Genomic DNA, 13,240 nt, shown 5'->3' on the forward strand with positions numbered 1-13,240 from the left:
TTGCACTCTAACATAGTATCCAGTCAGTGGCATCGCTGCCGTGTGGCAAGTTAAAATCCAGGCTACCTTAAGAGCTCAAGGCAGCTATAAGAGCCATCTTTTAAATTGGATTGCACTCTCTGCACTGCATGGCCAGAAGTTGCCATATCTGCCAGTTGCCGGATTTTACACCTATATTGATGCATGCAAAACAAGGACATAAATTCATTGCACCACCGCTGAGGTGTTACCTCCAGTGCTTCCTTTCATTTTGTACCTACACATGCAACATGACTTACACATACTAAATTGCACTCTAACATTGTATCCAGTCAGTGGTATCGCTGCACCACGCCACTTAATTATTTGCAATTACACTGGGAAATAATGCTGGATTGTGGGTACAAAGCATGGTTGAGGGTATTAAAATTGCAGTTGCTTTATAAATGAACCCCATGTCTTTAAAATTCTGCCACTTCTTAAAGCTCAAAGTACACTATTTTATATCTCTATATACAGTCCAATAGTGGCTTTTTTCATTTTACTGTGCATGTGTCAGCCCCAAGGTAGTGAAGAAAGACGAAGTGGAAAAAGAGGACCGTTCTGTGGTGCTTATTGAGAAGAACCCAGGCCAGGGCAGTTTTCTGCTAACAGAAGCCCAGGGTATGAGGTGAGCAAATACTATCATTGGGGGCTGCCTAACTTTTGGTACCTCCCATTGATTTTACCTTTTTCTTCTGCTTTGAGTTTTTAAAATTAATTAAAAATTTGGCAACTGATTAAAAATGATAGGTAGCAAGTTTCTTTGGAAAAACATTGTAATCAAAATGTGAATGTTGTTCTGCCCTTCAGTTTTTAGAAATCCCCGTTTAGCCTTTTGTCTTAGACTATGCCCCAAAATATTCAGACCCCGACCCTTAAGCCGGCCATACACGCACCCATATTATTATTATTGTACAAAACGTCATTTTGTACGATATTCTGTTTGTATGGCAGATTGACAAGACAACATTGTGTGATATCGCAAAAGCTTCGGATATCGGTTGTAAATGTACCAATTACGATATTTTGTTTCGGTCGTCTTGGCGATCGAGCCGAAGAAAATCTGCGTCACGGCTGAATCGTCAGATATGGAGGTAGAAACAATAAGGATTCTACCTCCACCTGATGTTTCATCCCTAAATGCAGATTTACTTCGGCCCGATCAACGAGACAACCTAAACAAAATATCGTAATTGGTACATGTATAGCCACTTTTAGTGAACTAAGCCCCCTAATCTTTTCATGGAAATGGTTTATGGAACTACAGGAGGGCCATGAGAGATAAGGAAAGTTCAGAGCAGTCAGTAATTACTAAAGGATTACACAATGCCATAAACACAAGATGTGACAGCACTTATAACACTAGAGGCCAGATAAATGCAATGGGATGAAAAAAAAATCAAAATGCAATTACTTTGTAGGCAACTGATTGAAGCCCTGGACTGAGGTCTGCAGCTGCCACCTGATCACATGCTGTGATGCGTGCACATTGCGGGATTCACACACGCACTCTAGGCTGGCACATGGTATTTACCTTTGGTGTGGGATATTGCACTGCAGGTTCCCAGCCTTGTCCTTTTGCTATTTTTTATGGTTGCGATTTGTTCTAACATGGCACAGGGAAAGTTTCCCATGTATGTGCATTTGCAACAGAAAGGCAGCATTAATGTGTCAGCTGACATTTTTTTTTATTTGTTTTTGTTCCTAGTTCTCTGTTAAGACCTTTCTGTTACATGATGCTGGTTTCTTTTAATTCCCAGCTTCTTGCATTTCCTTTAATCTCCTGAGATTTAATTTCATAGATTCTTCAATGGTTTTACAGATTTTAGTCAGACCACACCAAGAGTATTTTGTTCAGATCTAAGGGCCTCTTTTGCTGAACAACATTAACTATTAAACTGTGTTTAAAGAAAGGATACATAATGGTATGTGGCCTAACACTCTATAGCAGACTTGGAGAACTTAGAGCCATATGTATAGAATGGTGAAGCTAAACTTAATTCTATATTAGCACATTTAAAAACCCCCTTCTATTAAGAAGTAGAAGAATAAACATTCCTTATCTAACTGCTGAATCCAAATAAACCTTTCCAAACAGAAGGCTTAGCTGTAGCCCTATTTCCACTGGACTTTAAAATGGGAGTAATTCTTGTAATCTCCACCACAACACCAACCATTTTAAAACCAGAGGATCCATATGGCAATGGAATAACTTACTATGAACATTTGGAAGGTGTTCCCTTAGGATCACTCCTATTTATTTTAATGCCTATATATAATGATTATTGGCATAGCAGAAGCCATTTCAACCTGGCAGATGGAAAAATCTTTATCCATAAAATTGATTATCTTTATTTACTCACATTAAAAACATGCGTGGGCAGGAAGCAGCTCAGGCCTAACATGTTTTGTAACAATATAAATCTGAATATAATTTATTTTAATGCCCTCAAAACACTGGCAGCTGTTTATTAAACTTCCCTAGAACACTGTTGATCCCATAGGACTAAGGGGCCCTGTGATTCATTTCCTGACTCTGAAGACCCTGTTAGGTGGCTCAGCCGCCCGGTAACCTACATAATTGAAGGCCTTTGATCGAGATGCACTTGCTGACAAACTGCATTTCCATGGAACAGGAATCCCCATTTTACGCTACAAGCAATAGTATATCAGCCCCCCATTCAATTTGGACAAAAAAAACAACAACAGAGGGACTGAGGTATCCACTTACATTAAGTAAACTCAAGTACACAAATTTCCCTTATTTTATTGGAAAACATTACCATAACATACTTTTCACATAACTTAGATGCATGAAGTAAATTATGCAGGATCCTTTGACTTTTCATATATACAGTTCAGGTTCCTGTTTGTAAAACACAAATTTTCAAACATTTACAGGTTTAAATCTTTATTGTTTTAAAAGTCTACATGTCTTTTGCAATACAATAATTTGTTACTTCGGTAGGGTTAATGTACAATGAACCTTTTTTTGCATGAAACTCAACCATAAAATACAATTTATCAATATGATTTCTTTAACATAATAAAAGACTTCTGTATCGTTGGGAATGCTTTAGCACAGCCTATATACTTGGTGCTGTATACATTCTTCCCTTGAGTATGTCCACAAGAAATCAGTTGAAAGTGCATTGGAAAACTGCAGTGACCAGCCTGTCAAATGGTTTATAAACATTAACAAGCCTTTGAAAAGAAATGAAATGAGTTCTGTTGGATATCTATTCTTTTTTTTGTCTTGAGGCAAATTCATATTAAATTAAATGATGATTATCAGCATGCCATAAACAGTCCTTATTTTAAATAGCTGTCAGATTTATACAGATTATAAAGGAAGAGTTGAAGAATGCAAGTACTTTAGATAAATGTTTCACAAAAAGACAAATGCTGGTAATTATAGTAACTAACATTCAACATTTAAGTACAAGCTAATTTATAGTTAACAGGCAGGAAGCATGTTAAAAGTCAGCATGAACACCATATATACCCTTTGGAAAAATCAACTCCTCTTGGTCCACATTTCAAAGTACTTTGGGTTAAAAAACTGGGGCAGATATGCAGAATCCTCTGATTTGATTTACATTTCTACAACATGAACCTTAAAAAAAGTAAATTTACAACACCAGTGAGGACTAACTGCTATTCCAACCTTAGTATCAAAAGGAGACCTGCTGTTTGGCCTTCTGAACAGGTACTGTGGCCAGAGAATTGATAGCAGAGATATATTAACTGTAGAATGGTTATACTTTCTTGTTCCATGGCACTGCTTTGACCCGGTAAAACTTAGTACCCAGGGGTACTTTAAATCTGTTTTGCGCCTAAAACAAAGAAAAAAAAGTCAGTCAATCAGATGCAAAGTATGTTCAACGGTATGAAAAAGATTTTGCCTCGGACAATTATTATTCATTGACTTACACCCCCCCACCCCAAGGCACCCATTTAGACACTGGACTATTATCAAAATGTGTAAGCTTTTCTATGCCCATTCAGTTCTGACCAATAAAAACCTCAAGGTTTCCATGGAGCAATGCCTCGTACAGATGACTGCTGAGGCTAATTATCCTCTACAATTAGGATTTCCCATTCTACAGTCTCATGTTTCACTGCTGTTATAAATTTAAAGCCATAGATGAATTATAAAGTAATACCCTAACCACACACTGTTCACTATGTTCCTATATTCCAATATTCATCTCCAAGGAATTTGTCTGTTCTACCTCTCTAAGCTGATCCTTAGTCTGTCCCTGTTTGTCAGTTTTAAACGTCTCTTACCTCATCTCTCATTTTTCTAATCCAAATGTCATTCTTTCCCTGTCTTTGGAACAAACCCCCTTTACTATATGTAAGCTCCTTAAAAAATACTTAGCAATACCATGACTTTATTTAATGAAAGAACTAAAGACTATGAAGTTCAACTGGTCTTCATTATTTGTGTTCATGTTAATTTAATGACCATGTCGGGGAGCTGGGGTTTTCTGTAATGTGGAGAACCATGCCTTAAGGATACACAAATAAATCAATAAAACTGTTTTGTCATTAAAAGACTTTATGTCAGCTTTGTTAGCCTCAAGTACAAGGCACTATCTTATTATTACAGAGAAAAAGAAGAAGCGAGTCAACAATGAAAAACTGGTTAATTAGGATTTCTGTATTTTTGAGACTTCATAACTAACACTGTATAAAGGAGAAGAGTGGTTTTGGGTACAGTCTAAGAACACAACAAAGCACTGTTACATGTCATAATTAATTCATTATCCAAGTATGACGTGCATACACATATTTTTCTTATATGGTGAGTAATACGTGGATTCATATAAAGGTATGGAATCCTCTGTCCAGAAACCCATTATCCAGAAAGTGCCATATTACAGGAAGGCCAGCTCCCTTAAAAGCAAAATAAGCAAATAATTTCCCTTTTCTCTGTTATAATAAAACAGTAGCTTGTACTTGCTGGTAACTAAGCTGCATGAATCAATATTGGTGGACAAACAATCCTATTGGCTTTATTTAATGTTTAAATACACTTTAGCAAGTATGGTGATCCAAATATCAGAAAGTTCCTTTATCTAGATAATAGATCCCATACTTGTATAATGTATATAACTGTGTTGCACTAAATAAACGCGCAGGTTTTCCTGCTTATAACTGCCTTGCTGTGCCAGCATCTATGTTGTTTGAATTTGGATTGGAGGGTGTCGTTCCCTCTTGATACTGTGCACCAGGCGAAACTTATTTTGGAGGAGCCAGGGTGTGCTGGTGAGTTTTTCTTTATCCATATGGTTAAGTAATGCCCCCATACACAGATTTAAATAAAAATTTCAAATTTCAACCTAATAAAAGATTTCCCAACATTTCCATTAAAAGGAAATATAAAACAGCAGAATGTTGTTGGTTTACCTTTTTTGCCTGACAATACTCCTTTTCCATTACTTTTCCCAAAACCCAGGGTCTTCTTGATGAGCCAGAAGCTGTAATAATTACAATTAAGAATATGTGTAAATATTTCCCTGCCTTTGTGACAATGTTTCGCCAATCTCCATCACCTATTAACAGTGCTACTCGTAAACAAAAAGCATAAGTACCGTTCAAAGATCGCCACATAATGACCATTAACATATCTGTCCCCTAGTTTGCATGGTTGAATTTTACTATTGTGCTTTCAAGATCAGAGAAGAAGTAGGCTTCACCAATAAAAAGCATCTCTCGGCCATGTAAGATAATGGTCAAAATGAAACCTAATACTGTCAGCAGATTATTCTATCATATCTAAAGAAACTACATTTAAACTAAATTAAAAAATACCAAATGCACTTGATTCTTGAAATGCACTCTTGTATCCATTTAAAGAAATCTTTAAATGTATACAAGAGTCCAGATATCAAGCATACTTATTTGCCATGGTCTCATAGATATATATACCTAATGTAAATGCAGTTCCTCTAGTGTATTTTACTAATGCGGGTTAATAAATGTTTAACCCCAAATCATGTAAATATTTATTTTGTTAGTCCTTGATTTATTAACACTGGTAACCTGTGAGAACCTTACTAAGCTAGTAAGAACTAAAAAACAGCTGGAATGTTACTATTAAATGGTTCTTTTAAATGAATGCTTGTGTGTGTAAGAGGTTATCATATGATTAGCTAGTAATAATCATCAGTTGGACTGCAGTTGTGGAATGCAGGTCGGCAGATGTGCCCTCATGAAATCACTGCTGACTCTTAAATGAGGTTCTGGCTGATTAAATGCTATACATTCAAATCTCGAGGATTAGGCTGCTCTTCGCTATCTGCCTCGTTCACAAAGCAGATCAAGGAGGCTGAAACAACACAGCAATCTGGTAATGCTGCAGGCGGGTAAAGACCCTGACCCTTTATAACTAAAATGTCATTAGTGTGGACCTTTTGCTTTGAAATGCTTTTACCTTCAGTGCAGCCAAGGATTTGCCTGGTGCTGATTAACCACAGTATATTCCCCATGCAAGCTGGGCAGGAGCTGATGTGAGGCTGCAGACACAGTTTACATAGTGATCTATGTAGATAGAGCCTTGGAAATCAGCAACCCACCAGTGCTAAATATTTTGTCCCCCCTGCCAACAGTTGCTGAGCTTTGCTTCACAATCTGAGTAACTTTTATATGGTCATTATAATAAAATATATTAGAAAATCTTCAGTGGGTGTTCTTTATCAGAGACAGTGTGACCGAGTACAATGAAATGTGGCAGGGACCATCCCTCATCCATGTGGATGTCGACAGGTAATTTACTGTTAATAGGGCCTCTATGTACAATACCGTGCAGATCTCAAGCCACTGTCTCATGTGTTATTTCATGTTACCACATATTATTCAAATGGACATGCAATACAACAAAACTTTTCAGGAGACCATTCTCACATCTAGGAAAAGTTAATGACTACTTGTTGTTTGGTCCAATGCAACAAAACGTGTACCTAGGGGTATAAAAAGGTGCTGAGCTTTATTCTGCCATCCATTTCCCCCAAAATTAACCCCCTGTGCAGCTAACAAGCTAGACTGCCTAATTCCTTAATATTTTAGAACTACTATCAGCAGTGCATTGTTGCAATGGACAAAAACTGCACCTAGGGGTTTTTTAAGGTTTACACCAAAATCACACACATAACCAATGGCGCTGAAAACTACTCAGCAGGTGATTGTGGCCAAGGACAAAATAAGCACCTAGAGGTGGTTATAGGTGCTGAACTTCAACAGTGCAATTCTAGAGTATTAGAAAGCTGCACAGCAGTGCACTGTTTCAAAGGAGAAATCATATCTGTAGGTGCAGAGATTGGTTATGTCCTTACATATTAGGAATGCCAATGAAATCTAAGGTAAACTGATTGCATTTGAAGCAGAATACATTCTTTGCAACATCAACAACTATGATCTTGTTTCAATCCCAATCAGCAAGGTCTATAAAGGTCAGGGAATTCTGCACTTATTTAAAACTAACAACATTTTTGTTTTGTGACAAATTTCAGCTGAAAACTGTCTGGTCAGTTACAGCTTAAGAACAAAAAAAAAATGATTTTTTTATGAATATTAAAAATATGAACCTACTTCATGCTGACTGTTTTTTCCTAAAAGTCCTGTTTCTCTACATAAATCCTACTGAAGATCCTGAACCCGACAGTCTGGCAGCCCAACTGTAGCTTCTTAATCTGTCAAAAGGACTACCTCATAAACTGGGAGGATTCAGCTTGCAGTTTGCTTCAAAGAGTTCCCCCTCGCTCCCTCGCATAGCATTGCATGGCGTTGTGAACTAGATAGCAGGCAGACTTGATCCTTCCATTGCCTGTCTGCTTCAAAGGGCTGTACCCCCTCTCTGCTCTTCCAACAGAGAATTAAATAGCAGGCCATCTTAAGCTTTCCTGTGTCTGCTTCTAAGGGCGCTCCCTCCGCCCATCCCCATTACACATAGACAATGGAGCTGAGCTTGCCACACACCAGCTGAAAGCAGAAAGGGTGTTGCAGGTTTGTGATTGGGCATATTTATTCACTTGGGAGGCATTTCAATTAAAACCCGGAAGAGGGGAACAAACATGGCTGCTCCGTGAGTCTGTAATTCGTGCTACCATAATTATGAAGCGAAAAAACTTTGCAGATTTAGTTTATAAGGAATTTAAAGCTGATACAAATTAAAACACAGCAGCAGGTGTAAAAAAAATGTTTAATTGGCTGTCAGTATCACTTTAAGAAAAAAAGCTGTGAGCAAGAATACAAAACCCTGCATTCACTGGATTTCATTATCAATGACAGTGTACAAGCTTTATTATAAGAGGCGAAATCCATTTTATAAAATGCCATCAAGATTTCTTTTTTGAAGAATCAAGAGGCTTTCTTTTTATTATTGCTACTCCAAAATGAAAATAAGTACTGATAATTTAGCACCTTAAGGGGACAGTATACCCCCCTTTTCAACATTGGTGCAATGAATAGGGCTTGTGCTGAACATACCTTTTGCCTATTCTTCTAATTAGGAAGTATTAATGGTTTTTATCACATTCTACTTCCTGATCCAAATGAAAGTCAAACAAACCAGTAGCCCACTGAGAAGCCTCTGTATAAACAAGATTACAGGCTGGTAACTAGGGGAAAGGTTGGGTTTATTTATAAAGAGGCATCTCAGGGGACAGCAGTACGATAGGGTTGTTAATGCTGCTGCAGAGGGCAGCTATAGAACCAACAGTGGAACGTTAGCACCCACATGTACCTTCTGGTGCATAAACTTTTTCATTAGGAGAGACTTCCACCTGCATAACCCTACAATTAGTCACTGTTTATTCTCATTTTCATGAAAGCTAATTGGATATGTGCCATTTGTTATTTTAAGGGGTACTTGTATCATGCTGTGTAAAAAGTGGAAGCATTACCGGTGTTGTTGCCCAGGGCTACCAATCAGCAATTAGATTTCAACAGTTAGAAAACCAAAGCAAAGCATCTGATTGGCTGCTATGAACAACATCACCAGTAATGTTTTACTCCACTTTTTACACAGCATTATAAATATAAATATACCCCAAAGGCTAATATTTCCAGCAATAAATAAGCTGATACCACAGTTTCCTCTAATATGAGAAATTTAAATAAATGATGAAAAAAAATCATATTACTGTGAAGTCTAATGAGTTTTCCATACTGTCCTTTAAAAATACAAGTACAAACCTACACTTTGTGAAAATAAAGACTGGCCAACTCATGATGTTCAATTAACGTGCACAGGAACATTTTTCTCATTGAGATATCTAGAATCAAATCATTTATTATGTAGTAATACAGTGTATCCTTTGTTTCTAAAGCACATCTATATTAAGATATTTAAAAAAACATCATAAGAACCTAAAAGATGTGCAGAACACATGAATATCCACGTGAATATCTATGTGCATTTATGAAAAATGTATTATGTTAAGGAAGGGAATGAACATTTTCTGTATACTATATATTAGAGAGATTCTCTTATCACTATCCCATTATGATATACTGACAAATAATATTTTGTGGTTATCTGTTTGACAAATTGTGCTTTTATTGGAGGGCAATCTGCTGTAGTTACCGTATATACTTGAGTATAAGCTGATCCGAATATAAGCCGAGGTACCTAATTTTACCTAAGAAAACTGGAAAAACATATTGACTCGAGTATAAGCCTAGGGTGGGAAATGCAGCCGCTACTGCTAAGTTTCAATAATCAAAATAAATACCAATAAAATTACATTAATTGAGGCATCAGTGGGGTATATGTTTTTCAATATTTATTTAAAAGAAAAACAGTAAACTAGCTCTGTAAGCGGAGAAGAAGGTCAACAAAAACAATATGAGTACTACCCCACGCTCATTGCACATTGGCAAACTGACCCAGTCATTGGCAGCAGACCCAGTCCCGGAGGGATGCAAGGGGAAATAAGTATTGCTAGTGGGAGCCTAGGCCAGGGCACTGGTGGGTCTGGTTGTGGGTGGCCTAATTTGCACACAAAGGACACAAAAGAGGGTGCTAGTATGGAGGGACCCATAGCACCCGACTCCAGTATAAGCCGAGGGTGACTTTTTCAGCACATTTTGGGTGCTAAAAAACTAGGCTTATACTCGAGTATATACAGTACTTCAGGAAAACTGGCATTATAATATAAGGGATATTATTGTGCCGAGAAGGAAAGCTCTGTACAAACAAACTGTTGCTTTATTGCCTATTACCGGCAGTTTAAAGGGGTGGTTCACCTTTAAGTTAATTTTGAGTAGGTTAGAGAATGTACTATTTCTAGCAACTTTGCTAAAGTGTTTTAATTATTTGCCTTCTTCGTCTACATCTCTCTAGCTTTCACATCGGGGTCACCGACCCCACCAGCCAAAAATCTAATGCTCTTGGAGGCTACAATTTCATTTTTAATTGTTAAATTTTATCTTTCTGTTTAATCCTTATTCTGTTCATATTCCAGTCTCTCATTCACACAACTGCATGGTTGCTAAGGTAAACAAGCCCTAGCAACCAGATAGCTGCTAAAAATCCCAATTGGAGAGTTGCTAAACAAAAAGCTAATTAACTGAAAATTTCGTGAAAATATGAAAAATCGCGATGGCAATGAAAAAGTCGCAAAATTTTCGTTTCCAAAATGATTTTTTCCCTTTCGGGATTTGGATTCATGGATTAGTAAATCTGCTCTATAGTCTTACTAACTGAGCATGTTCACTTGGTCTGGGTGTCTGTGCAGGAGTGAGGCATTATGGGAACTTTCTTTACACAGCTCAGCGTTTTTTCTTCCTGTTTGGGTTCTGATCATCTGAATGGGAGAAATATGGGGAGACTTAAGGGCACTATTGAGACAACTGAAGGTATGCCTGCAGCTTGAGATTAACTCTTTATTAGCCTTTCCTTCTCCTTTAAAGAGGATCCAAATATATAATGAATTGACGTAAATTTTAGGGTGCTTTTTTGAACACTTTTGGAGATATTTTTGTTCCTACACTGCCAATAGAAAGCTTTTGCTTCAACTGAAAGTCAACAACCTGAGGGTCAACTGAACACAGAAAGTGCATAGACCATTAAGGTCAATGAAACTCTGGGCCTTTAAAAAGATCTGTTGAGCCAAGCCTGCTATTAGCATTCTAAACCTTCCTAAAACTGCTCATATCTTAGAAAGCACTTAGTAACCACTTGTAAGTAAATTGCAAAATGCTCAAGAGAGACCCTTAAAAAAAATGATTATGATTGATTTAAACCATACTCACCTGGTTTAAGATCTAGTGAAGAAAGAGATTCCGAATGCAAGAAGTACAAAGTTGGGCTGACAGTAAACAACACATAATTATCATGACGCTCATCCAAGATAATAAGTACTAAGTCTCCAACCTGGAAGCTGCAAAAAGACATAATAGAAACAGAGAGGCTTAGCCTTAGATATACAGAGTACAAATGCATATTTCGACAATTTTGTTATAAAGCTGTACTGTACACTGGGCAATTGCACTTTGCCAATGTCTATGCTCCTTACCAAGTATATGAAGACAAAGTTACCATTTGTTTGAAACACTGCCTTAAAACCAACTTATCTACAATTCTGTTTCCAAAAAAATTGTGGCAATGTAAAATGTAGATAAAAAGAGAATAGGATGATTTGCAAAACACTTGGTGGAATGTCTCACCAATTGGCAACAGGCCAATAATATGATTGGCTAAAGAAAGAGTAGATTGCAGAGAGGCAGGGTTATGGAGGGGAACCCCTCTGTGTGAAATACTGCAAGGGCAAATATTGCAACAAATACTGTAACATTCCTGAGTGTAAAACTGTAAAGAATTTGGGGATTTTGTCATCTACAGTGCAAATTACAGGTATGGGATCCCTTATCCGGAAACCCATTATCCAGAAAGCTCAGAATTACGGAAAGCCTGTCTCCCATAGACTCCATTATAATCAAATAATTCAGAATTTTAAAACTGATTATCTTTTTCTCTGTATTAATAAAACTGTACCTTGTAACTGATCCCAACTAAGATATAAATAATCCATAATGAATGCAAAACAATCCTATTGGGTTTAATTCATGTTTTATTGTTTTTTTAGTAGACTTAAGGTATGGAGATTCAAATTACGGAAAGACCCCTTATCCGGAATGCCCTTGGTCCCGAGCATTCTGGATAATGGGTCCTATACCTGTATTAGTAAAGTATTCAGATAATATGGAAAAATCTCTGTACGCAAGGAACAAAGCCAAAAGCCAATATTACATGGCTGTGGTCTCCAAGTTATCAAGGGGCACTGCATTAAAAAAAAGACACAATTCTGTAGTGGTAATCATTAAATGGGCTCAGGAATACTTCCAAAATACAAAAACAGTTTGTTCCTGCATCCACAAATGCAAATTACAATTCTACCATGCAAAGAAGAAACCATATATAAATATGATCCAGAAACACTTCTCTGGGCCTAAGCTCATCTAAGATGGACCAATCAAAATATGTAATCCTTCTTACAAAACATGGAGGCTGCATCCTTTGTGTTAAAGAGAAATACCATACGGCTTGCTAACAGCATACAGTTGAAAACCAGCATCTGTGATGGTATAGAGATGCATTAGTGTACATGGCATGGGGAGATTGCACATCTGGGAAGGTACCATTAATACTAAATTATATATACAGGTTTTGGAGCAACATGTACTGCCATCCAGATGACATCTTTTCAGGGAAGGCCTTGCTTATTTCAGCAAGACAACGCCAAGCCGCATTTTGCACATTTTACCAGCATGGCTCCTTAGTAACAGAATCCAGGTGGGTGCTACACTGGCTGCCTGTAGATCCAACCCGTCACTTACTGGAAACATTTGGTGCATTATGAAACAAAAAGTACGATAAAAGGCACTGAATTGCTGCACAGCTGAAATTAATTTCAAAATTTCGATGGTGATTTGCTTTGCTCTCTACAATTTCACTATTTCAGATTTAATATTAAAGTGGTTTGTTAAAGGGGATCTGTCACCTAGAGATAAAAAATCTGTACAATTAAAGTAATTTGCAAGTGAAACATGAAACTCAAATTCTAATATTTTATAAAACATCCCATTTCTGTTATAAATGCATCCCAGCTGTCAATCATATGTTGCCTGCCTTGCCTCTATACCTCAGGTATAGCAATCACTTTTACTTTCATTTCTGCACTTCCTAGATGTAATTTATCTGGTCACATTC

General features: G+C 37.3%; 1 protein-coding gene across 2 annotated transcripts in view; it reads right to left on the reverse strand.

Annotated features, from left to right (window-relative positions):
* Positions 1-2,768: 2,768 nt before the first annotated feature.
* Positions 2,769-13,240, reverse strand: part of rb1cc1 (RB1 inducible coiled-coil 1) — a 73,377-nt gene continuing 62,905 nt past the window's right edge. Inside the window, exons 21-23 of one of the 2 annotated variants that reach the window (XM_012965289.3) lie at positions 11,284-11,411; positions 5,437-5,507; positions 2,769-3,857 (exon numbers count right to left, since the gene is read on the reverse strand). In XM_012965289.3, the coding sequence (XP_012820743.2) occupies positions 3,780-3,857; positions 5,437-5,507; positions 11,284-11,411 (277 nt within the window). In that variant the 3' untranslated portion in view covers positions 2,769-3,779. The remainder of the gene's footprint in view (positions 3,858-5,436; positions 5,508-11,283; positions 11,412-13,240) is intronic. The other variant, XM_002934103.4, reaches the window with a different exon arrangement.

The sequence above is a fragment of the Xenopus tropicalis genome, chromosome 6 (assembly GCF_000004195.4).
Source record: "Xenopus tropicalis strain Nigerian chromosome 6, UCB_Xtro_10.0, whole genome shotgun sequence".
NCBI classification, from domain to species: domain Eukaryota; kingdom Metazoa; phylum Chordata; class Amphibia; order Anura; family Pipidae; genus Xenopus; species Xenopus tropicalis.